Source organism: Neolamprologus brichardi, chromosome 15 (assembly GCF_056152115.1).
Source record: "Neolamprologus brichardi isolate AB-2024 chromosome 15, ASM5615211v1, whole genome shotgun sequence".
NCBI lineage: Eukaryota > Metazoa > Chordata > Actinopteri > Cichliformes > Cichlidae > Neolamprologus > Neolamprologus brichardi.
In genome coordinates this window covers 7,802,561-7,828,943 of record NC_142118.1, presented here as the reverse complement: position 1 = coordinate 7,828,943, position 26,383 = coordinate 7,802,561, and the positions used below count along the sequence as shown (strand labels likewise).

The 26,383-nt window shown below is 40.9% G+C and overlaps 1 protein-coding gene across 1 annotated transcript in view; it reads right to left on the bottom strand.

The window, feature by feature from the left end:
* Positions 1-841: 841 nt before the first annotated feature.
* nbas (NBAS subunit of NRZ tethering complex) overlaps positions 842-26,383 on the bottom strand; it is a 184,251-nt gene continuing 158,709 nt past the window's right edge. Inside the window, exons 50-53 of the mRNA XM_087852710.1 lie at positions 26,237-26,376; positions 19,283-19,430; positions 15,659-15,793; positions 842-1,993 (exon numbers count right to left, since the gene is read on the bottom strand). Of these exons, the coding sequence (XP_087708836.1) occupies positions 1,718-1,993; positions 15,659-15,793; positions 19,283-19,430; positions 26,237-26,376 (699 nt within the window). The 3' untranslated portion in view covers positions 842-1,717. The remainder of the gene's footprint in view (positions 1,994-15,658; positions 15,794-19,282; positions 19,431-26,236; positions 26,377-26,383) is intronic.

Here is a 26,383-nt window from a genome sequence, read left to right as displayed (position 1 = left end):
CAGACTCATTCCCGTCCGAGATGAGTCCAAAATGTGGGATCATCTAGACAGAGAATGGAACAAAAGGCAGAAACATCCAAAGAAGAGCTTTCAATGTCCTTTAAGAAGCCTGGAGAACCACTTCTGATGTCTACTTAAAGAAATGACAAAAAACAAAACTGTCTAAAACAGAGTTCAGGCTGTGTTGAAGAATAAAGGTGGTTTAACTGAATATTAGTATTATTGTATGAACTCTATTTTTTCGCCTTATATACTGTATTCAGTATTTCTGTAAAAGACAGAACCTATTTCCTTTTTCTTTTAGCAAATTATAAAGAAATGAGGGGTGGCTCAAGACTTGTGCACGCTACTGTAAATCTATGAAGATAAAACCAAACAAACAATGCAACTAGAATCATGTCATTTCGACTCCAATGTTGCAACTTTCCTATTTGATTATTTTCCAAGTAGACCCAATGCGAGGTTTTTTGTCCTGGCATAACACTATGATACATGACAAAAAGGACATGCATATGAAGAGAAACAATCAGTATCCAAACCCTGTATTCATTAAAGTGATTTTCTGTGCGAGGGAGAAAGTTCATTTGCTGCTCTGGGGACCTGCAGCGAGCACCGCTCTTTTGGTTTAATTTGGAAGGCAGCCTAAAAATAAAAATCATACTTCCAATGCTTTGACAGAAAATAAATAAATAAACAAACCAGGGGTTTGGGTTTCATTTTCCAAATCTTTGCCCTGCAAATCACTCCTCAAAATGCTGTAATTATGATGCAAATGTTTTGAGTGCATTCATTATATGAGGCGGATACAATCTTAAAGCCCATTCAATTAAAAAGAGAACTAAAAATACTGATAAGAAACGTTACCCATCTGTGCACTCTTCCACCATGAATAAAGAAACACAATAAAATAAAAAATGAAAATAATACAATCGCTCCTTTTCATCAGTTTTCTTTATTTCGGTTCTAAAAGGCGGGACAAAATAGAGCCGTATTTTACGCTTTTATTTATTCAAATGAAACAAAGCAACCTAACAGCATTAACGCACACACACACACACTTGCGTGCACGTTTATTCCTGGTCATTATAAGCTTTACATAACTTCACTGGTGTGTGTCATATATAGTATTTGTGCATCCGTACACTCAGCACGGGGGCAGCTGCGGGGCTAATTTGTTTAGAAGGAATTAATTAGACATTATTAGGGGGAAAACAATGGAGCAGAGGCAGGGTGTTTAACGATGGGACGTTAAAGAGGCAAACCTGTCACGGAACAATAGGCTAATATCCACCCACTGCTACCCACTGCTCAATTACTTTATCACACAATAGGACACGGCGCACACACAAATAAATCCGAGCAGCCGTTGCATTTTGTGATTAGGCCTCGGTCTCGACGTTCATCCATGACTGAGTGACAGCAGAGGTTGTTTCTGTGTGTGAAAGAGCATCTTTCTAATTGAGCAGATGTTTCAGGATTAAAGGTATCCTCTCTTATACCTTCACAGATGACAGCGCTATTGAAATGTCTTCTGTTGATGAACCTCAAACCTGATTAGAGAACTAAATGTAGAGGTATTGGCTGCTTTTAGTTTTGCTTCTTCAGATCTCGTTCCAATCTAATTCCAGTCCTTTTTCAGCGCCTTCCTACTCTTTCCCTAAGGCTAGGTTACGACGGCGCTCTGTGGCTGCGGTCCAAACTGCCTCCCCGTCTCCTTTCACAGCCACTTCTCGAGAACGGCCAAGGCGGAGTTGAAGGTGAACTGCGCCGGGTGGGTTCCGCGGTGAGCCAGCAACAGGGAGCCTGCCTCAGGCCCGCGGCCCGCTGCCATCAGCTCAGCGGCGGCTTTCTCCACATCCCAACCGCCCTCCTGCTGGTGCGACAGCATGTGGGAGCTTAGCAGGGGGTACAGGGCTGAGGAGACGCAGCCTACCAGGAGCCCAGCATCTAGGAGCAAGGAAAGGAGCTCTTCATCGCAGGAGGAAGCAGTCTCCTGGAGGAAGAAGAAAAGGGGAGGAGAACGTGTAAACACACATGTGGGGATAGAATCAAGAGAAACTAAGTTTCCTTTTAAACTGTGATCCTGTTTTTTTTTAATCCCTGCAAAGAACACGTGTCAAGATAAACAGCCAAAAATTTCGAATGAATGTATCCGATTTCTCTTCCAGGTATCAACACTAAACATCTACTGGCTGACTGAAGACTGAAAACAGCTGGTGGAGTTGAATTTGCACCATCCACTGCGTTTTGCAGAAATAAGGTTTTGTAGCTTAACGCAGCCGCAGCAGCAGGAACCTTTGAATGCTGTATGATTACAATGTTACACTTTCAGTGTCAGGTCACATCCTGTGTTGACCCGCGGCCGACCGCCATTTTTCTCGCATGTGCTTTCGATCACACACAGCTTCTCGCAACCACCCATCCACCCACACACACACACAACTTTTTCCTCTTTTTTTCCTTTTATTTGCAGCTTCTCGCTTACTAAAAGTGTTTGGAGCATATGCTCATAGAGTCATAAACAGACTTTTACATAATATTTTAATCCCATCATCCACCTGGTTACATCAATGAATTACATGCAAATTCAAACAGCTAAATGCCGTTAGGGCTGCTGAGAGTGGTTTACAGGCCACGCAGAAGCCAGGCTGAGTGCTGGGGTTGAGAGGGCCGTCTCTCTGTGACTCAGCCCGTCTCCTCTGCACCCTCTCACCTGTTTGCTAACTCTATTATTAAGATTGCACTTCCTCAACTTTACACGCCTGTGTGCATGCACACGCAGACAACAGCGTGTCCTTGTTGGGGTATTTTTGGAGCTGAGGCAGATCAATTATAAATGTGGAGCCCGTGTCTTCTCTAGTGTAGCGGAGAAGGTGAGCAGAGCCAAAACTCGATCTTTTTCCCCTGCATGGACAATTCCTCCTTTAAACACACACACAAAGAGCCTATAAGAAGGATCACTTGGCTCATGTGATGATAAGCATTAGTTATTCAGCTGCTGTCTCTTACAATGACATTGTCTCCTAGGGGGAGATTACTGATATTTTGAACTTGCTTCGTGCTAATGTTAGAAGGTCTGGGAAGGAACATCAGTATAGTGGATTTAATGCATTTTCCATTTAATGCGTTTTAAACCCCGCCAGGTCATTATTGCCCCGTTGCCAAAGGATGAGAGAGAGTCGGTATGTGACTAGCGTTACGTGCATGACTACTAATTTAATTTCTAGGGCTTCTATTGAGAGACAAGACCAGATGAATCATGACAAGCTGGGGAAAGGAAAGATGACAGACTGAGAAATTTTTGAACCTAGAACAGAGGTGGATGAGGAGGTCATCCGTGTATAATGAGAACCAAGGAGGAAAAAGCTACAAGAGAGACGAAAGGGGCTTAGGAGTGTGGAAAATGTATGATGAAGAGAGCTGGGGGGGGGCATAGAGGAGAACGGCTGACATGCGCTGAGAGCGTCAGATACATACATTTTTAAATCCACCGACTGTTTTCAGGAGCTGAATTCACACCAGAACTGAGGAGAAGCACTTCAAAAACACCTTCACACTTCAGCTTTATTTTTCATTTTGCAGCCTCAACAGAGACTCTGAACAAATGTTCTACATGGGATTTCTGGAGCTTTGTTGAAGATCAATGTCACGAATGATTACTTTTTTTTTAAATTTACATGCAAAAGAGCAACTGATTCTTATTCTTCAGAAGTGTGAGTAGGAAAAAAAAGTGTCATTTATATAAATGTGTGCAATTTGGCACCGAAGAACAAGTGGCTATGATAACACTACACTGAAGAAAGGATTTCTTGAGATGTGAAAACGCATAGACAGTGTGTCAATAAAGTCAGACAAGGCAAGAAACACAAGGTGAGGTGATGAAACAGGCTGCAAACAAGACAAGTGTTTAGCCAGATTGCAAAAATGCCTTTATTTGGAAGAAAAAGTTGCATGTTGGAGTATTTTCTTCCAAATAAGCTTGACTCAATTTTTTTAAATCAGTTATTCTACTGTTACTGTACTTCATCTATTCATGTGGGGAATACTTATTGAATCTTAGATGAACCTCCTAAGACCTTAACTCTTTCATGGCATGCATTTTTAATTTCTCTTTGCTATTTTTTTTTTTTTGTTTCTGAGAAAAATGAGATCCACATACATACAGAAGTTCAAACTGAGCATCAGAAAGGTGATTTAAGTGATAAAAAAAGAAAGCATGGCTCCATCAGTTCAGGCTGGTGGTGCTATAACTGCATGGGGGTTATTTTCTTGGTACACTTTGGCCCCTTGGTACCAAGTAAACACCATTTAAATGAGCACTGTTTAAATGCCACAGCCTTCCTGTCCAAGCATTGTTGCTGACCATGTCCATCCCTTTAAGCTCAAATCATCTCAGCTGGTTTCTTTAACATGCATGACAGTGAGTTCGCTGTGCTCAAAAGGCCTCCACAATCACCGTCAGATCTCTATCAAATAAGTTGGGATGTGGTGGAATGGGAGAGTCACATCATGGATGTGCATACCAACATCTGTGAGGAAAGTGTTCGCCACCTTGTTAAATCTATATCATCAAGAATTAATGCAGTACTGAAGGAAAATGTGGTCCACCCCAGCACTAGCAAGGTTTATGTAATTAATCGTCCAGTGAGATGTATTTGATAAGGATTTTTATCTGATTATGATCATTACAATTAATCCTGAGCAGGTTATGCCAACCAGTATATTTTTGACCAATGAAAACCCAATCTATCGGCCTCATTGTGGTGGTATGAAAAAAGTCAGGGGCTCATAAACCCACGATAAGTCTGTAGGCGTCATCTTCTGCAGCTCTGTAGTGCCTTTTGATGTTCTAAGTGCGATTAACCTCAGATTTGATCTGATTGGACCTTAAAGCCTGTTAATCACTGAAATAACCTGCTGGAGCCTGGCTGTAATGAGAGCACACACCTATAGCAAATGCAATGATGATAACGTGTGGCTTCTAAAATAAGCTATACACCTTATCAGCTATGACTGATATGTAGCACACTATCAACTACTGGGGAGTGTGAAACAAAAGCGCCAGAGTTGCGGAAGCTCTAAATCAGCGGTCTCCAACCTTTTTTGCGCCACGAACCGGTTTATGACCGACAATATTTTCACGAACCGGCCTTTAAGGTGTCGCGGAAAAATACAACAAAATAAAACTAGTACCGGTACTGAAAAATACAGGAGTTATTCATAACACACGTGAAAAGACCCAGGAAAACCGAGTTAACGATAAAAACGATAACAAAATAACGCTGAAAACCGATAAAAACCCTGAAAACCATACATTTCACACCTGAGCCTCAACTCTCGTGGCCTGGTACCAAACGACTCACGGACCGGTACCGGTCCGAGGCCCGGGGGTTGGGGACCGCTGCTCTAAATATCATACCTGCAGAGGAGACAAGATTAGCATTACAACACACAAATTAATTATCAGATGCAGTTGGTTGTGGCTGCATGAGATGTGTACGAATTTAGAGGACAATGATCTAGCCCCGCTCCTGTGCACGGTGACCAGTGTAGGGACAGAAATATGCAAATATTGTAAACACGCGCACAAACACTGAATCTAATAAATAAACACAAAAAATCATGTTGTCCTCTGCATTTCCTGGTTATGGGAGTTGTGCAAGGGGAAAGAAAGCAAGTACATCAGTGGAGCACAGGCCTGGTCCTCCTTGCAGAATCACACACTGTCACTCTCTCTCACACACACACACCTCCCAGGCTATTACTGTTTGACGGTGTAAAGAGAGACAGCAGATTTGAGTCTTAGAGTCAGTTGGATTGACAGTTGAGCTGGAAATAGATGTGAAGAAGCACCTGAGAGATGGAGGGATGGAGGGGAATCTTGATATCAAAGTGGAGCAGATAACTTTATATCCTTTCTTTTTTTTACAGCATAGACATCTGTGTCACATTCAAGTGCTTATCCCTACTGTAAAAAAGCTGCAGAGAATAAAAAACCAATCAATACTTTAAATCTTTCTATCCTTCTTGTACATTATACCGCATACACTGTATTGTTTTACATATTCAAAGCATCTGGTCTCTGTCCAATCATCTGTCCAAGAGTGAGGAACAGCACTGTTCGCTCAAACCTTTCCAAATATTTTTTTTCCATCAATGCATTTTTTTTTGCTCGTGTGGTCTGCAAATGTTTGCATGAGAAGTTGAGAGAGAGGCTGAGCAGAAGACCAGTGGTTAGTGAAGCTCGTGGGATTTCAGGATCTCGTTCAGGGACACTTTGGCAGTGTGAATGCTTGCCACAACATCTGTTTAAACTCAGATCCTTCATGTGAAAGGCAATTACTACATCATCCTTTGACTCAGCTCCACAGCTAGCCATCTGCTGCAACTCTGACAAACCCGTATATGTGACTACATACTGCCTCTTTCCCTCTCCCTTTCCTCCCCCATCATCCTTTCTCCTCTCTCTCACCGAGTTCTTGAGTTCCCCCTGCAGTCTGTCCAGGTCTTGTCTTAATAAACAGATCAGTGTGAATAGGATCTGATTGTGCAGGGAATACATCCATCATGCCTTTCTTTCTGTATCACAGGTCAACAGCTCGGAGAACATGAAAACCTGTCCTGAGGTGGATCTATTTTTGTGCACAGGGGTGTAGCTGTGTTGCGTCTATATCAGGTTAAAAGCCCGTCTTCGAGGGTTCAAACAACACCCAGTCTCTCTCTTCGGAGATGCGTAAACAAGAGGTATCTTCTGTCTGTGTGAGTGCGCTCGCACCCGCAGCTGGTGTGCACTCTGAGTGAGTGAACAAACACTCAGCGTGACAAGAGAACTGACACATCGAGCTGCAGCCATCAGATGTCCAACCCCCCCTCTTGCTCTTATTACCTTCTCATTTCTTGCTGTCTCGCGCCATCAAAGACGAAAGGGGAAAAAAAGGTCGTCTTTTCCTGGCTTGTTCCGAGAGGCCACTGAATGTTACCTGATTGGTTTGGTCAGTGTTTTAAACTCTTGTTTGCCTTTCTTGCCCTGCATGTCTCTCGTTTCTTGTCTACGTCCTTCTCAGCTCTTTCTCACTGAGCTAAACCCAGCTGAGAGCTTAATTGGAATTACTGAACACGTACAATGCCTAATACATAATGCATGGCCCCAGCCTTCTTTTATCATTTAAATCATAAAGCTTCTTTGGAATGCCAGACAACACACAACTATCTCCTTTCCTCTTCTTCTTCTCCAGGCTCTGTTTCCTATCCCTCCATCCAAGCTGTCCCCAGGCTTTAGCGGTGCACCAAACTGAGTGTGCGCACACACAAATGACACCAAACAGTTCTTGCTTGCAGCACAACATGATTGAAAGTGACAGAAGAAGAGGCTTTAAAGCAAAAAAAATAAAAATAAAAGTGGGCTCTGACGCATACGAGGAGACAAACACACACACACACACGCGGTGAGGAAGTTCAGGGATCAACGCAGTGAGCTGCAAGCAAACAGAGCTAGATTAATAGGTTCAATGTGGTACAAAAAGCTGTAAACAAGCCCACTTAAACAAGCAATTAGACACATAATCACTCAATCAAACAACAAGCACACATGCGCCTTTTGTCCTCACTACACTGGGCAGATGGACAAGGTGCATCCAACTCTTTCAACGGGATTTTGAGTTCTTTCTAACTGATTAAAAACATACACAAGGGAGCACAAGTTCAAATTAAAACTGTTAATAAATTCAAAAAAGAAAAGATGGAAAGATGAAGCACTACCACTAAAACTGGCCCGTTATCGGCTAGTAAACACAAGTAAACCCACAAACCACTGCAGCAGTGCATTGTCATCTTTTCTTTGATTCTGTGAATATTTTCACAGAATCATTTTGGCAAGACTGGATCAGCGTTTGGGGCGTTCCACTCCTGTGATTGGCTGTTTTTCTGTCAGGCTTTGGAAGGCACTCTGGCTACTGAAAAATGTCACATGGGAACCAAATGGGTCACTTGTGGCTAATGTGGTTACTCTAAAGTGGTTCAGTAGCCTCACAATGGCTACGATTTTCAAATCCAACTGAAAGCATGAGCAAAAATTCAGAAAACGGCCCCAAAGCTCAGAGACACCACTAAAGTGCTTGGTTTGTTCAACAAACAGCCTATTTATCCTAACTATCAGAATTATTGTACATTAAAAAAACCCAAACCATGAATTTTTGTTTTTTTTAATACATCTTCACTCATACTTACTGTTGAAATCATATGAATGTAATGTATATTAGTACATAGTACTATGAACCACAGACTCACTGAGTGAAAAGGTTTAAATTGTCCACATTTTCCATTTTCCTTTTGAGACTCAAACCAACAGAAATTACATGACTATGCAAAAGTCTTGAGTCTTTATAGTCAAAGGAGCTTGCAAAGAAAAGCGTCTGGACTTCTTTAAGTTACTTGAAGACGTTTCACCTCTCATCCGAGAAGCTTCTTCAGTTCTAAGGTCAAATGGTGGAGAGTCCCAGATATAAACCTAGTGGGAGTATCCCCCCACGGAGGGACAAAAGGACCCCCGATGATCCTCTAATCGCCTGAGCCAAGGTGTGAAACTGGGTGTGGGTCCCAATCAGCCAGAGTTTCGGGTGAGTTCATTGTGAAACCTGGCCCCACCTTATCATGCGAATTCCTGAGGTCAGATGGCCCAGGATGTGAGTGGGCGTTAAGGCGTCTGCCTCTGTTCAAAGATGGTGGACAGCTGAGTCTTGTCCTGTGGAGGTGGCTCCACAGGGCCACCTCCACAGGACAAGACTCAGCTGTCCATCTGCATCTTAAGGATAAAGGTCACTCTTTCGAGGATGCCAATGTTCACATTTTGGACAGAGAGGACAGATGGTTTGAAAGAGGAGTGAAAGAAGCCATCTATGTCCACCGTGAGCGACCATCTTTAAACAGAGGCGGTGGTTTACGACACCAACTCTCTGCCATCTATAATCCAGTTTTGAGATCCCTCCCCAGACGCCCTAACACCCACTCACATCCTGGGCCATCTGACCTCAGGAATTCGCATGATAAGGTGGGGCCAGGTTTCACAATGAACTCACCCGAAACCCTGGCTGATTGGGACCCACACCCAGTTTCACACCTTGGCTCAGGCGATTAGAGGATCATCAGGGGGTCCTTTTGTCCCTCCGTGGGGGGATACTCCCACTAGGTTTATATCTGGGACTCTCCACCATTTGACCTTAGAACTGAAGAAGCTTCTCGGATGAGAGGTGAAACGTCTTCAAGCAACTTAAAGAAGTCCAGACGCTTTTCTTTGCAAGCTCCTTTGACTACGATGACCAGGATGACTGAGAACCTTCACAGACATATTGAGTCTTTATATTTTGCATCCAATGAGACAGATTTACTTTTTTACAGTGGTAAAATAGGTCCCGAGAGATTCTCATGGTCTTTCAAAGTTTTTCTTTGGACTTCTACTTTTTCACTACTATACCTGTACCTAGTACCTGACCATTCTCACAGGAATGTTTTTTTGTTTGCCGAGTCATCTAACACTCACCTAAGAATCACTCAAACAAAACAGGAATCTATGAAACAAGGGATGAACCAGTGTTGTGTCTACACCTAACAAACACATGACCATTTTTAAATGGCATCTTTTGATACTGTTACGCGCAGCCTGTCGCAAAAACGTGATTTGTTAACATTTTGCTGAAAAATGATACAAATAACAGTTTGACAGGCATGAAGTGCAAATTTTGGTTTAAATTGTCATGAGTATGTACAGAAAAGATCAGGAAAGAGGTACAACAGTGAGTGTCTACAGCCATCTGTAAAACACAGTGGAGACTGTCATGGTTTGGGGAGCATCTCAGCCAATAGTGTTGGGGATCTTTTCAAAATGGAAGAAATTTGATCTACAATTGTCTTGATGCATTCTCAATCATCCAGGAAAGTAAATCTCCAAAAGTTGATTCTGTTCATCTGGACGTAGCGTTTTGTGGGAGAAACGTTTCGTCACTTATCCAAGTGACTTCTTCAGTCTCAGCTGACTGCAGGTTTCCCCAAATCTTATAAACAGTACATTTGCATAATGACTGAAACCAGCCCACTGAAGGAACAATGGGCTGGGAGGTCAGTTCCTTAAACATAATTATGCAAATTCTCATGACCATTGATCAACAACCACTGACCAAAACCCACTGATCAAAGGCCATGAGTACCATTCACAGAGAGTTGGGGAATGGCAGCAATCACAGCATTGTAAGATGGCGAAAGACGTACCCTACTGTTTGGAACACGTCGGTTTAACAACTTAATTTTCCAGCATGACAATGTTCCCAAACATACTACCAATGCTGATACAAACTCTGTTTTTGCCTTATATACTATATTTCCATGTATGTTTGTACCTATTTCCCATTCCGTATCAAAATATAATACAATGATGGGTGACTATTGCACAATACTGTAGATCTACGCAGAAATACACAACTTTTTTTTCCATTTCAGAAAAATATCAAAGCCATCAAAAGTAAATTTCGTTTTACATGGTTCTCTTTTTGAAACCAGTCATCTGCAGACAACAATTTCATCAATTCACTGAGCCACAGACAGCCGCGGTTAAAAACAACCTGCTATTGCCTCTTCAGATGCAAAATGTTATGGTTTTTGGCCAAAGACTTGCAGTTTCAAAAAAATGCGAGGCTATTGAATATGCCATTGTCGTCACTGTGACTCGAACATGTGCCACACAGAAAATGTAAGCCTTGTAGAATCATGGAAAAGAACGGAAAAAAACATAAGCTGCTGAAAAGGCACAGGGACTGCTGCAGCACTGAGAGGAATCTGTATAAGTATGTGTGTGTGTGTTTACAGACAGAATGGAGAACTCGCATTAGTCAGGCTGGTGTTAACTCCTGACTCCCCCCTCCCAACTCCATACATCTTCAAGAGGAGGAGAGAAATGGACAATATGGAAGAGAGTGCAGCTGAAGACTTGTGTGCCGACACCTTGAACAGTGTGGAAGCAGAGAATTAAAAGCCTCCACTGTATTTTTCGGCATCAAGAATACATTCCCTTCTCCATCACCTGCTCTCTACTTCTTTGTCTCCTTTTCAAATAATCTGCACTACTCCCACTCCTTTCCTCCACTCTTTAGTTCTCCAACGCCCACTGTGGTCTCCTCCTGCAGAGCTCAGCATACCCATTTACTCACCTACCACACAGCAGCAACGCAAGACACAGGAAAAGTGAAAGAAAATCTGCACATATACGTATATCTCACTGTGGATGAATCAGTTACTGTGTTGAATTCGCTTCCTAGGTCAAGTGATTTCCCTTAATTACATTTTCTTAATTAAACTCTAAATTAATCTCTTTTTCTTAATGATAACCTCAGGGACCTTCAGCTGTGGCAAAAAAGTTTTGATGGTAAAACAATGTAAACAATGATTTATACTAGATACAAAGCTATTTGCCAGGAGAAAACTGTAGGCAGTGCTTTAAGATAAAGTCTGCCAATCACCAAGAGTGGCATATGCAAACAAATGTATGGTTCACTGTGACCAAAAAGCAACCTCGGGCTAGTTATTTAAACGAGAACTACCGTATAATAAAACTCACAGCAGCAGCACCTTGTCTATTATGCTGGAGTGAAATAAAGCGTGGCTAAACACAAAATCTCAATGAAATGCAAACCAAAAGTAACTGAACAGTAACTTCAGTCAATTAACAGGCTGTTGACTAAGTGAATTTTCTGATTGATCAAGCTGAGCCAAAATCAATTATTTCTGTTCCTCCTGAGATACTGATCTGCTAACAGCAGCTGCACAGGAGCTCCTGATAAGTTCTGGCTATTTGTAGAGCTGCTAAAATAGAAACAGTATGTGTAAGCCATCACGTTTAGAAGTGGATCAACATGAACTTTAAAAGGTGTGATCAAAAATTTCCTTGAGTCCAAGAACCATCACCACTTCGATTTTAACCAACTTCCCCTTCGAGTTCTTGTGCATGAACAGCTTCCTCTGTTGCTGCAGTGTTTTTGGATTGATCCCTGTGTGCATTTGCAATTCCCAGCTTCCTTGTGGACCTCAGGCTTGTGCAGAAGGCAAACATCACCTTATGAGCTGACCCAACTTTCATTTTGAGAATCATCATTGCCGACATGCAGACATTACTTTTTTTCCCTTCCAAACTTTGCAGGTGTTGTAATTTCTCCCGCAGGCTCAGAGTGTCAAAGCAGAGTTGCACTGCAATATCCTGAAGTGTAAAGGGAGGACGTCCGCTGGAGACGGCCAGTGCCAACATTCAATCTTGCACTCGCTAACAATCAAATTAATTGAAAAAAGCTCACGCTGTGGTAACTAACCATGTGGACAGTTTACAATTTAACCCTGCTGTGCTTCAGCTCCAGTAATATATGTTTTCCGGTCACTATGAATTATTCACAAACCTAATAAATGTTATTGAAACTACTTGGCATTAAACACGCAAGCATTTAAAAACTGTTAACAGCCTGTTACAAGGATAATGTCGATTAACATAGATAATTCCTTATGAAGGTCCAAGTTGCATTTTTACAAGTAACTTTTCAGATGTTTTAAAAAGACACACCAAAACCAAAATGTTGAATATTTTGTTGTATAGCTGGATATTTTAAACCCTTGGCAGATCAAAGGCAAACCTATCTGCATGCTGCATGGATAGAAACTATTTGCAGTACTTTATGTGAGATTTTTCTCCCCATTAAACTAAGGAAACACTTCATGCTCAGAAAGTTTTGAATTTGCAAATAATTTAAGCTTTACAGTGATTCACTTAGTTAAATCAGTAGTTTCTGAATGGATTGGTACTTATGTAGTGCTTTTCTACACAATTTGAGCACTAAAAGCGCCCTGTACTACATGTCTCATTTATACAAGCACGTTATTCTAAGCCTAAGTGCTTTTTAGCTCAAATTCACACAGAGACACACACCCTCCCTCACACACGGATGCACAAGTATTTTGCCGAAGACTGCCTCAACATTAAGATTCAAACCACTGACCTTCTGATTAATGTACAGCCTCCACTTCCTTAACCTCATGACAGCTAGCACTGACCAGTTGAGAATAAACATTTTTCCCTTACAACTGCTGGTTGTATCACGTCCAGTATGGTGGGCAGCTCTCAGTGTGTGCACGATGTCACACGAGAGCTTAAGTTCGTTTATTCAATTACTGTAACCTAATGGAAATTATGAGTTTCGAGTTAAGATTTTAAATACAGTCAATGAGGAGTGCTGGTACTGAATCAGACTGAGTGTTTCATTATGCCCAAAGCCTATACATACTACAAGATTTGCACACAACGTCCTTTTTGCAATAACATTTGTGTGAACACAACCTTCAAAGCAAGTTTAAGCAATCAGAAGCAATGCACTTGAAAACATGTAGAAATCAAAACAAGTCCTACACACACACACACAGAGAAATACTCACACACTTGAAGGGATGCACAAAGGCACTAGGCACAATGAGCAGTGAGCAGCGTGGAGCCAACACACTATCAGATGTATTAGATGTAAGATAATTTTTCTGTGTCTGTGATGATGTTATCTTTAGATGAACACTGTTCTGTGCCGCTCCGAACATGCCCCCGTTCATTCAGCTTTTACTTGGCAGACGTAAGATTATTTCTCAAAGCAGCGACACGCCACCAGTCCTCCTCCATTCATATATCCCTTCTCTAACTCTACCTGATTTATCTTTTCTGTCTTTCCCGCGTGCTATCTACTGTAGCCCGGGTCCCTTTTCAACTTTACAATTTATACATTTGCTGTCCTTGTAATTTCCATTCTCATCCCATTTCTCTGTCTCGACACCCGTTCCTGCTCCATTTGACTTTCTCTTCCCACATCTAAATCACAAATCCTTTCTCTCACCACTTCCAGCACCCTAACTTTCCTCAGTTCCGCTGTCTTATTCACTGAGGTTTAAGAGCAGGTGTTCCAATATAGCAGCTTGATCGTTTGATTTAATGGAGGCTCTGTCAGTTAATAGTGTGGCTTTCTCTTATCTGATCCAGGAACAAAGAGAAGGTCTGCTGGGTCTGAGAAGCCCACTTTGTGACAATTGCTTATCTGATTGAAGAAACAGTGGAGAGCGACCTGCGCAGTCTTGAACGATTATGCTCTTATCTGATGGTGGCCTCCCAAAACTAGAGGACAAGTCGGCAAGTGGAGAAATTGGGTTTGTAAGGATGTTGAAATTATTTAGCAGAACTTAATTTAAACTGTGGGAAAGAGGATGTAATTTTTCGCTCTTTTCAGACAACAGACCAGACCTTTTTCCATTATCTTCTTTTCAGCATGCAGTGTCTCTGGATTCTCAGTCAGTCACACTTTTTTGGTCAAAAGGCAAACCTTAAGGCTCCAAAAACACAATGGGTAACACTAGTTTTTTTTCTAAAGCGCAAGCCATAAAGGTTAATAAACAAATAATTCACATTACGCATTAACCTAATTTGATATTTAGATGCCTTTTTTAAGCCATTTATTAGGCAGACAGGGCTAAGACAGTTTGAGCTTCTCTCAGTATTGGTGGCTCTTCACCATTACTACACACTGAAAACATTTGGGTTTTAACCCTTTAAAACCTAAACCATGAAATAACTGCCAGAAATCTTTAATTTTTTGATATTGGAGTGTTTGTTGAATGTAGAGAAATTTCTTTCATTTATGTATTATTCATATTATTTTATTGTATAATGCTTTGGTGCCACTGGGTTTAAGCATGTCTCAATGTCTCACAAATTCATCATGCCATTGAACAGCCGGGTGATTGTATCTCAGGAAGTTTGGGGGAAGCATTCACACACAAAGAACCCAGGGTGGGGGGAATAGCCTTTTGTCTCTTCAACCAATGTAAGACGTAGCAAGGGAGTATGAACTTTCTTTGGGGGAAGACCAAAGGTGTGAAAACAGCTGTACACAGCTGTTTTCACACCTTTGGTCTTCCCCCAAAGAAAGTTCATACTCCCTTGCTACGTCTTACACTGGTGTACAGCTGTGTACAGCCTTTTGTTCCTGTAGGAAGTATTTAAACCCAGGGCCATGCCGGGCTCCAGGAGAGACTGATCGACTGCCCCAGCGATGGCTTCTCTCACCAAGCTTGGGTTTTTGTTCTTGTTTTGATTAAAGGATGTTAGCGATTGCTCACCGTTTGTCTGCAGGCTTTATTAAATGGAAACTTTGAACATTGAACCTTTAGACAAAATATATATAAAAACATATCAAACTTAATCTGCATATATGAGTTTTAATTTGTATCACATTTGCTACATTAGCCGTATTTTTGCAATTTAGTCATTGGAAATGTGTCGTGCAAATTATATCATTTTTTGAGGGTAAAAAAAAGTCACACTGATGATGTAGAAGTCTCAAAAACTCACAAAAACACATGCATCAATTATGATATGCTTGGCTTTAAAGGGTTAACAGTTGGTTAAAAAGGAGAAAAGAAATCTGGAACACCTCCTTGAGCTCCAGGAAGCCGTGAAGCACTTTTTCTTTTTACATTTTACAATTTTAAAGGATAAGTGACAGCAAAAATGTCACCAGCATATCTGCAGTTCATAAAGCCAACTCCTTTGCGTCTCCATTTGAACACAAACTCTCCAGACTATTACAGTGACACTTACTGTGCTCATGCCGTTGATCTGATCAAGAGTCAGCTGAAGCAGTTGCTCGTCACCGCTTTCAGACATCAGTTTCAGTGCCGGCTGCAGGAGGCTTGGCTGATTTTGGAGCAGCAGGGTAGCTATGTGTCTAATACACTGAAAAAAAGAGAGAGAAAGACAGATTTGGGAGGGGGTGAGATGAATTGATAAATGTGCAAATGAATGGATGAAAGGCAGAGGGTGAACGACAAAAGCGAAGGCAGAGATGAGAATAGCACAAGGCAATCAGGGGACAGAGTCAAAATGAGGAAGGGAGAAGAAAAGAGGGAAGCAGAAACAGAGAGAACAGTGAAGGTTAATCGATGTGCATATAATGTAGCGGCACCTAATACTTTTAAAAAGGTTTACACACAAACACATGCACACGCCAGACACACAGTCCCATCCAGTAATGTACGGATATCACAATGCAATCTGACTCCCCCATGCTCTGCCGGTTTCATTCCAGCAGATTCAAATTAAAGCTGCTCAGAAAAGAGTAAAAGGCCTCCCCCACCCCCCATCCCACACTAATATTAGACAGGCTGGCAGACACTAGCCTATTCACACTGAATAGCATTAGTGCTAAACTAATATCACAGTCAGCTGGCCCTAGACATACAGAATGGCATTTGGCTTAGCACTTGCATGGTGCTCAGCAGGGCATGAATAGCATTAGGAGCTGTTAGATATCAATGGGAGGCTAGTGCATATAGTACACTGCAGAAAGCACTGAGCTGATGCTAACACATTGCTGTGGGTTACATGCTTAATACCTTTAGCCTCATGTATTTAGATATTGGTTAAAATGATGGCACTGCAGCGTGTTTCTACTGAGCGCGAACAAGCTAAATATAATAATGGTGACAAAAGATGAACTGATGTTTAGGAGCCATACTCATTTTAAAATAGTAAGTGGCGAAAACGAAGATCATGCAGCTTTCAGAGTCCCATGTCAGTGCTTATCTTCTATCACTGGAATACTTTTACATATAAATTAAACACAACAGCACATGAAGTAGTGTAGGAGCATAAAGTGGAATACAAATGCCCATACAACCCAGAGCACTATGAATTGAAAATAAACAACAACAAAACAGCTTCATGAAATAATTGGCAAACACTTAAAACCCAAAATGTAAAAATATAACAAAGACGACACGTCAAATGTTAAAAATCTGAACACACAACTAAAAAAATATTGATTCATGTTGAATTTGATGCCAGAATATAATATGTTTTAAAAAAACTATGGATAACAGTCAATTGGAAAAGTTGTGTACTGCTTAAGTAAATAATTAGATAAATCCATTTTAAAAAGACAGGGCAGAGGAGCTCACGACTAATTAGGTTAATTAGAAACAAGTAAGTGACGGACTGAGTATAAAAAACATCCCACACACATTCAAATCTTTGAGATTTAAAGATGTGGAGGAGTTACCTACTCTGTGAAAGAAAAAAAATACAAATAATTTAAAAATAATTAGAATAATAATTCTTGAAAATAGCTTGATAGTGCTATTACTGAAGGTGCTGTACACATTATGCTTAAAAGATTCAGAGAATCCAGAGAAATCTCTGTAACCAAAGGCTGAAAACCAATTATGAAACCGATATTTTGGGCCCCCCGGGCAGCACTGCACTAAAAACAGATTCTGTAATGGAAATCACTGCTTGGGGTCACAAACTCTTTTTAAAACCAGTGAACACAGTTTATCAGTTTACCACAAGTGCAAAAATAAACCTGCATCCTCTGGACTGAAACAGAGAACGGCTGGTTTGGTATCTGGCAGTTCAAAAGATGGTAATGGGGTTCATTAGTGCTTATGGTATGGCTAACTTTAATATCTGTAAAGGCACCATTAAAGTCTCATCCTACTGACCCTCTGGGTCCATGCATTCCCCAGAGGGATAGTTTTTGTTAAACCTTTTAGGTGGATCCAAGTTTTTGACTTTTGCCACTCAATTTGTTCCTAATGACGCCACACCATTGTTTTCCATTTCTCCTTTGATTAGTGCTTTTTAAAAATGTTCAGGAGTGAGGAGTGAGAGTGGGATTGACAGACAGATTGGTCTCAACAGTGATAAGGGCACTGTTGTGGTGAAGATTGAGCAGAGCGTGAAAGTGAAGCTGTCGATTTACTGGTCGATCTACGCTCCTACCCCACCCTACGGTTTGTCGGGAGCTCTGTGTATTGACTAAAAGAATAAAATGACAGATACAAGTGGCAGAAATGAGTTTCCTGTGAAGCGTGTTCGTGCTCAGCCCTGGAGACAGGGCAAGGAGCATTGGAGGAGCTACTCCTACACATCAAAAGGAGTCAGCTGAGGTGGTTTGGGTATCTGACCAAGATGCCTCCTGGGCGCCTCCCAGGTGAGGTGTTTTGAACATGTATAGAAAACCGCGGGGTAGACTCGGGACACGCTGCCTGGATCTGTGTTTACTTCAGTTATTTTCTGTAGGGTTCAAAATTACCCTGATTGGTTTCATCATATTTGAGTATGGGTTTTCTGGTTTTCTTTGTTTCTTTTTATTTATTCATTTATTATTTCTGTCTGTTTTGTGCTTTTTACACAGAAACTACCACATGTAATTGATTGGTAATAACTTAGAAATTGACACATTATTACGTTCTTGCTTCTTCCTTGTTACCCTGCTATTACCACTTTATTACCAAGCTCTATTTCCACATTGTTACGCCCAGTTTTGGGGCCCTTATAATCCAATCACATGCATTTCAGGGTAATATTACTCAACTGTAACCACTGTTACTACCATGATATTACATGGTTATTACTTTGGTAATTGCATAATAATAATTACCATGCTACAAGCTTGTTTCCCCCTTATTACCCTACTATTACCCCTTTATTATCGAGCTGTAATAGAAAGTGCTACCAATAATAATTACATAACTGATATTGCTTTGCAATTATATTTGCTTCTTGCAGTAAATTATTCTTAAGGTTACAGCAATTAGTCTGTGTATGTGAAATACGTCAGTAGGAGGGTTAATGTTGCTGTACCCGTCTACATATACTGTCTTTCCGATGTTCTTGCTTGTTTCAGCAAGACACTCCCATACATACTTCTGCAGCTGTGAATTCAAAAAGCTGCAAGTGCTGAAATGGCCTGTCTGCAATCCAGGTCTTTCAAGCACTGACAACATTTGGCACACTTTGAAGCTGAATAAAAATAATATGACAAAAGAAGCCTGATCTGTTAGGAAGAGAACTCCCACAGCAAGCAAGAATGGGAGGAAAAAAGTTCACTTTCAACACTACAATAGTATCCTCAGTTTCCAAATGCTTTTTATGTGTTATTAAAAGAAAAGATGATGCAACGCAGTGGTAAACATGCCCTTGTTTTAACTGGAGCGAAAGGTGTTGCTGGCATTAAATAAAAAATGAATTTTCTTTTGCTGTTATTTTCATTTTATGCAGAGGTACAGGTGAGTAAGAGGACTCTTATGCAGTACTTTGGTGAATGTATTTCCATATCCATTTAATTTTGCTGAAATAAATAAAGATTTACTGCTTTAACACACTTTGGCTAGAAAAGGCTAGACGTTCACAAACAAAAAATACAGAGTATTATCTGATTACCTGCACAGGGAGCTTGTGTTTGCTGTTATAGAGAGATCTCACCATGGTGACAACCTGCTGACCCAGGTCTGTTTTGACCTCTGATCCGTTGCAGCGGGTCAGTAAGGCTGAGGTTAGCACCACCCAGGGGTTATGCTCTGACTCTGCCCTGCAGACAAGAGAGAAACAAAGACTTACAAATGTGTGTCTGTGTGTAGAGTTGTGTTGAGCTTCTTTGTCCTCTCTGATTGACATAAAGAGGAAATGCACTGGTAAACAGTACACAGGGAAAACAGCTGCCTTTGATGGTGTCTTCATGTCAAGAAAAGTTGGAAAAGAACAAAAGTGCAACATGTAAAATTACTCTAACGCTTTTCATCCATTCCTATGTACATACCCCCATGTGACCAAATGGTAATACTGTGAGACAGCAACTGGCAGATGATCACTGCGTATACACCAACGTGTACAAAAATGTGCAAAAATAACAGCATCAACTTACATTCAAATCGCAGGCTGTTAAGAAAGCAGAGAAGGTGATCAAGAAGCCTAAAGATAAACAAATTCATTCCAACACTGACATGTAAATACATGTTCTCGTGCAATTAATATTAAACACCTGCGCGCTATATTTTCCCTCACCTCTGTGTTAATGCCAGTGACAGGCACCACACTATTTACACAATCTTTCATTAGCTCTTAAGACCTTTGCTAGCGCCTCTAGAGCAAATGCGCGCCCTCAGCCAAAGCCGGCAAACACCGGTGTAACCTTCATGGATCTTTATCAATACACGGGGGGATGGAAGACAAAAATCAAAAACCATGGAACAACTCATTATCGGTTTAAATATGCCACGACTGATGCATTGACCCTGTTGAAGTAATTAATTTTATTACTATTACCCTTAGCATGGCACGGAGTCATATTAGTGCCTCTGTAACTGCCAACAGTTATTAATTTTAGTGGCTGCGGAGGTTGTAGTCTAATGCAAAACCAAAGCCTCATTATATCTGCATCAGGCTACACAAGAGGAATCAAAGCACATTTCTGAGTCCTGGTGAGGTTGTAAATATTAATACAATGTATGGAGAAAACTAAATAAATTCTGAACTCGTTAGAAAAGTAGAGGCACTTCGAGTGCTTCGAAAATACATGTTGACACGCCAGTGCTGCTGGAAGTTGTGTATGTGATTAAAATGACAAGCAGTGCATTAAATATTGAGGGGAGAGCAAAGGAAGAGGAGATCATCAGGAATCTGATATGAATACGCGCTTTGTATCAAATGATAATGTTTTGCATTGGGACCGATCTTTGGTCGTATGATGGGAAGCAGAAACTCTAGAGTCAGATTAGGAGGTTAAGCATTTTCTTAAGTAGGCTTGTGAGTGTGTGAGCATCTTTGCAAAAGAACCGAGTGTCAGCGAACGATGGTAAGGCCCGTCAAAATAAAGAGACAGAGCGCGATAAAGAGACAGCAGGGAGAACAGCAGGGCTTCTGTGTCTGTCTGTTAGCTGAAGAGGCAGCTCTCAATCCCACTTCCGGGGTGTCTTGTCCAGACAAGCTGCTTCACCTTTGGATGATACGGCCATGGGAACAAACAGAATCCGCTTGTGCTGCTGGCACGCTACTGCTTCCTGTGCTTTTCCAGGGGACAGGAAGGTACTGCTGCATGCGACTTTTTTGAGCGTCTGTGTGCTCGCCAAATCTGTCAAAGGGTGCAGTGTGAGTCACAGCCAGCCTCCATTCGTGCTTTGAATCATGACTCAGTTTATGCGGACAGACTAAAGGAGAAGCTTTTCAGATGCAACACTCAGTACGGCTCCCAAAACAGCCTCTTATGGTCTCACTGAAGCAAATCCTCAGACTGACACACACACACACACAATGGCACACTTCCATCCCGACCAGGATTAAGTGCTGAGTCAGACAAGTATTTAAGGTTAACCATGTGTTCTGCACAGAGATAAAGTCCTCATGCAGTCAGCATCTAAAATGAGGCGTTTGAAGGTTAAGCTATTCTGAGTTTTGTGTTCCAAATTATGAGCTCCACGTGTAGCCATCACTGCACCAAAAAGAAAGAAAGAACAAAATATGCAGAGCAGATGTGGCTCTGAGCAGATTTTCGGGCTTGGAGTAAGTACATTACAGCGCAGTTGCTGTTTATTCATGTTGTAGCAAATTAACAAAGTATGGATGCCAAAACAAATGAGAAAAAAACAAAAAGACATATGTACAGGCTGATTTTATGCTCACATTTGAATGTACAAGACAGATGCAACAAGACAACAGATAAAACAATCTAAATGATCATAGCTGACTGTCCCAGAGGTCCGACTGTAGCTATCAGGCTCACAAAAGCAGTGGAGTTTCATTGGAACTTGGAGTGACCTTGAAGCAGCAGAGTTGAACAAACCCTAATCCTATCTTTTCTAGTGCTTCTCTACTGAATATGTATGTGTGTGTGTTGGCTTTTTACATCAGTCTCAACACATCTAATGACATCCCTGGTGTCCATTACGAATGAACTGTTGAGTAATGTTTTTCATTTTGTCCATTAAACTGCAAATAGCTAAAAAAAAAATATGTTCTTCTGTTGGAAACTGTTTTCATCTCCCACTTATTTGTTTCCCCATTCACAACCAGCTTTATCCTCTTTTGTACTTTATGGACATCATGAGCTTGAAGATGACTCAAACTGACAGACAAAAGAGTCCAGATGAAAAATGAAATAAAAATCTATTCTTCACTAGTTTGCATCTACAGTAATTGCCTATTTCCACAGTCAGATCTTTCCAAGAGACTCGGAAACTTTACCTGCTTTTCAGCAGATGAAACTACTGTGGAGTCAAAGTTTGCTGTACTGGAAGACAGCTGCTGATCAAACACTGTACAGCTCCATTTATATAAAACCGAAGTCAACAGGCGCACTACGAGAATGAGAGGTGAATAATGCTTACTGCCTTCTTTACAAAAAGAGACATTTAAAAAGAAACGCACGTGTTAACACGCTGTTAACCTGCTGCTTGTTTTTAACCCGACTGAGCATAAACAGATAATCATCAAACATCTGAATTCATTCACTGGATCCATTCAATCTTGAACAACAATGGGCTTACGTGCCTAATTTCCACAGTCTTCCAGCTGTGGTGGAAATGAAAGCTTTTACTCTTATTTCGCTGAAACATTTGTCATAACTGGGGTTATGACACTTCCCAAGTTTAAACTGAAGACTGACCAGCATTAGAGCTGTACCATATTACATACATATCTCTCTTGTGTTCTGGGGGCCTCTGGATGTCTGGAGTTTTGATCTCCTCCATACCTGCTTCATGCCCTGGAGGACGGGGCTGTGGCCCCCCCACACCCTTTAGCAGATCATTACATGAAGGAACCTTTTAATTACAAGTGCACTCATGCTCACAGGTGTACACACGGGTGCTCACACACACAAACTATACCCTTTTTGGCTCCTACCTCAAAGCACACTGTGTGCTGTCGATCTTACGTGCTGCACAATGTTTAATATTTAGTATTTACTGTTATATTCCCATATATCATCGTGATGTTGTTTATTGTATTGCTCTCGTTTTCTTCTGCTTATTTTCTTTTTTCTTTCTCAACAGGTGATCCAGGTGATTGATATATGTATTTTTTTTTTGTCTGCTTATTTAGTTGGTTTTTGGTTTTTTTGCCCTTTATCCCCGTCCCTCTTCTCCGCTGTTTTTTCCCCCCTCTTCCTTTCTCCCTTTTCTTTTCCTCATTCAAGTCTGTCCCGTATCTAGCAAGTGAAAATAAAAAAATAAATAAAATGAACAATAAAAGGTGAATCAAATAGACCATTGCGGCAAGGCTAGGATGGTCCATTTGGTAAAGTAAATCCGTTGGGCATCTTTCCTCGCCTTTAGACAATAATTCTGATGGCAAAAGAACCAAACGGGACAGGCAAAGAAAAAAAAAAAAAAGAGCTGTACCATATTGTAGCGTGCGTGATACCGGTATAAATTTTTGTGTAATTAAATTGTTTCATATTAAAATATTAATGATATAGCTTCGCCATGCGAGCACAACAACAAGCATGTTTAAGAGTGAGAGCCGTGTCAGCCTCCAGTGATGATTTAGTAAAAGTAGAATGCTTAGGCAACACTTGCACAATATGCAAGAAAACTGCTCGCTTTACAGCTAAAAAGCTAAAAGTTCGTTTTACTAGTTGAGGCAAAAACAACCAGGTTATGAAGGCACGTGAAGCATTAATACTAGCAGCCCAGAAGTCAAAAATGGACCAAGCTGAGTATCGCTGGAGCACGTGTTAGCTGCATTTTATATGATAGAAGGAGCAAATGCTGAATGGAAATGACTGATGTGTTTACATGGAGAAAATGAGGGCTATAAACTGTCACGGCTGACGAGGCGAGCTGTGTGGAGCTGAGGTAAGGACCCAAATGCAGGCCGAGGTTGTGATGAGAGCGAGCTGAGTGGAGAACACAACAAGAGCGGAGATGACATATGCAGAAACTAAGGAAACTCTAAACTGGGAAAACTAATGAAACTGAACTGAAACCCGAATGCACATAAGGAGAAACTCACAGAGGTTACACAGGGAGACAACACAGAGAGACTTGGGGGAGACAACACAGACGAAGCAGCAGCAAGCAGAAGAAAACACAGGGCTTATATACACAGTGGAGTAATCAGGGAATAGGAGACAGGAGGGAAACACAGCTGAGAAGGAGGATGGAGAATGCTCTTTGTTTTGTTTGTTTTGTTTGCACAAAAATGCTCCTGTCTGAGAGCTGCAATCACCAATACCTGTTCACTACATTTTTTTCTATAACATCATAAATATCATTGTCAAAAATTTCCCTCAAATATCGAAGCCCCTAACTGGCATACAGTAGATCCCAGTATTGAATGTTTGATCCCGAAAGCTTTTCTCTGAGCTCCCTGTCTTAATTGTTTGCGCTTTTAGTTAACTGTGAAGGCACAGTTGGACTGATCCTACACACACTTATAAAATATACACACATTTATAAATAACGTTTCAAGTCATCACGAGTGTATTACAACTACTGCGAAAGAACCTTGCTTTGATTGAGCTGGAAGGATAAAATCCAAGGAGCATTAACCAGTTTTTCTCTGTGGTCCTCAGACAACGGCTCGCTTTTAATTGAGAACAATGGAGCAGGGGAAGAGCAATCACATCATTAGGGTTCATCGATAATATAGCCAACCCTTACTGTGGCTCAAAAGACATCAGCTGGTGCAAGAAGGACAGAGCCCGAGGCTCTGTGATTTCCGAGTCTAAAAGTCTATGTACACAGCATCTAGGAAATAAAAGGCACCACCAGCTCTTAGTAAAATGCAAAGGCAGTCCATAGAAGTTGCCCATTAAAATGTCCGTGTCCTCATGCGTTCCCATTTCCCAAAGCAACAAATCTAATAAAGAAACTACATTTTAAAAAGTGTCTATGGGTGTTTGTGAAGCAACAAAACACACAGAATCACTCACTTTAAGTGGCTGCTTTGACCCAAAGCAGTGAAACAGCACTTATATTTTTAACTATATATTCACTGAAGATGCTGAGAGGGCACCAGCAGAGAGAGGCGACAAAAATGAGAGAAAATTAATTGACACCATATGAGCCGCTACACTAATAGTATTCTCCACACAGTCAGCATCAACGGGATATTTTAATTACTACCTCCAAACCACAGACAATGAAATATTTACATGTTTGAGTTTAAATCCAGTACATATGAACGTGTGAATAATAAGGCTAACAACATGGCATTGTGAGAAATCCCATACCACGCACCATGTATGGAATATGAATACTATTGTCAACACATAACTCCACTGATTAGTCCATTCACGTGCCTTCCTAAGAGTCATATTGCCTTCTGGAGACATGTTACCATGGTAACTTAACCTTATTTAATATGTAGCAAGTAATGATGAACAAATTGAATGTATTGCCATGAAGCACCATATATTTAAACACTTAAAAGGAAGAGTTACTCCACCCAGCACCATTATATGCTACACTAATGCACTGCATTATTGGATATTTATGTTGGTATTGCGTCGTATCGTTTTCAGTACTTGTAAAATATTTACCTAGAAATTGCCTCTTTGGTATTTCTGGGCACATAGTGATATTTCAGATGTAATTACAAACAGGGGTAAAGAAACGTTCACACAGTACTGTGCAAAAGTCTCGACCCACTCTCTTCTTGCTTCTTTATATTTTACTAGAAAATTGAGAATTAGGTGCAGCTATGTGCACACACATAACAGACAATTTCAGTTGATAATTTTGGATTGCCTGTTCATCCCTTGAAGGTTAAATGGCTTGACAATATATATATATTTGTATATATTTTAAAAAATAAAAACATTCTTTTGAAAATTGTCAGGTGCATGGACTGGACTGAAAATATGTGGATAAAGAAGCCAACATCCAAAGAAAAACTCCAGACTTTCTGAAGAACTTCAGAAAACCTAGAGAAATACTGCTCGGGACCACATTAAAATGATAAGAAAGTCTGGCAGCTAGGAAGAAAAATATAAATAAATTAGATGTAAGATTTTTGCAAAACACGAATACAGCATAAAAATTATAAAAACGCTTAGAAAACATTTAAGAAGTATGCAGCAACCACAATAGATGTGCTCAAAGAAATACTTTGATGCTTTTGTCTTTTCTTGCTGACAGTTAATTCTGCTCTGTCTCATATTCAGTCCACTGAACTTTAGACAAGAGCCAACAGCAGAGCTCACATAGTTTACTGGAAGGATGCGCAGCTAGCCTGGCTCTGTCAAAGATAAGGTTCAGCACATAAGTCTTCACTACTCCACAGCTGTTTTTAAACACTTACAATACTTAACTTTTTTTTAAAAAAAAACTGATAATCAGTCTGTTAAATCATTACTGTTAAATCATTAACACGAAATAAGATAGACGTTTGTCTTACACTTCCTCTTTCATCATAGGTGGCCATGCTTGGAGGAGAAGAATGAGCAACTGAAAGTCTTCCCACTTCAGCGCCGCTTCCAACAGCTCCTGGAAAAGGCTGTATCGTTTTTCTTCATTCTCCACATCCTCTATCTGGATCTGAGAA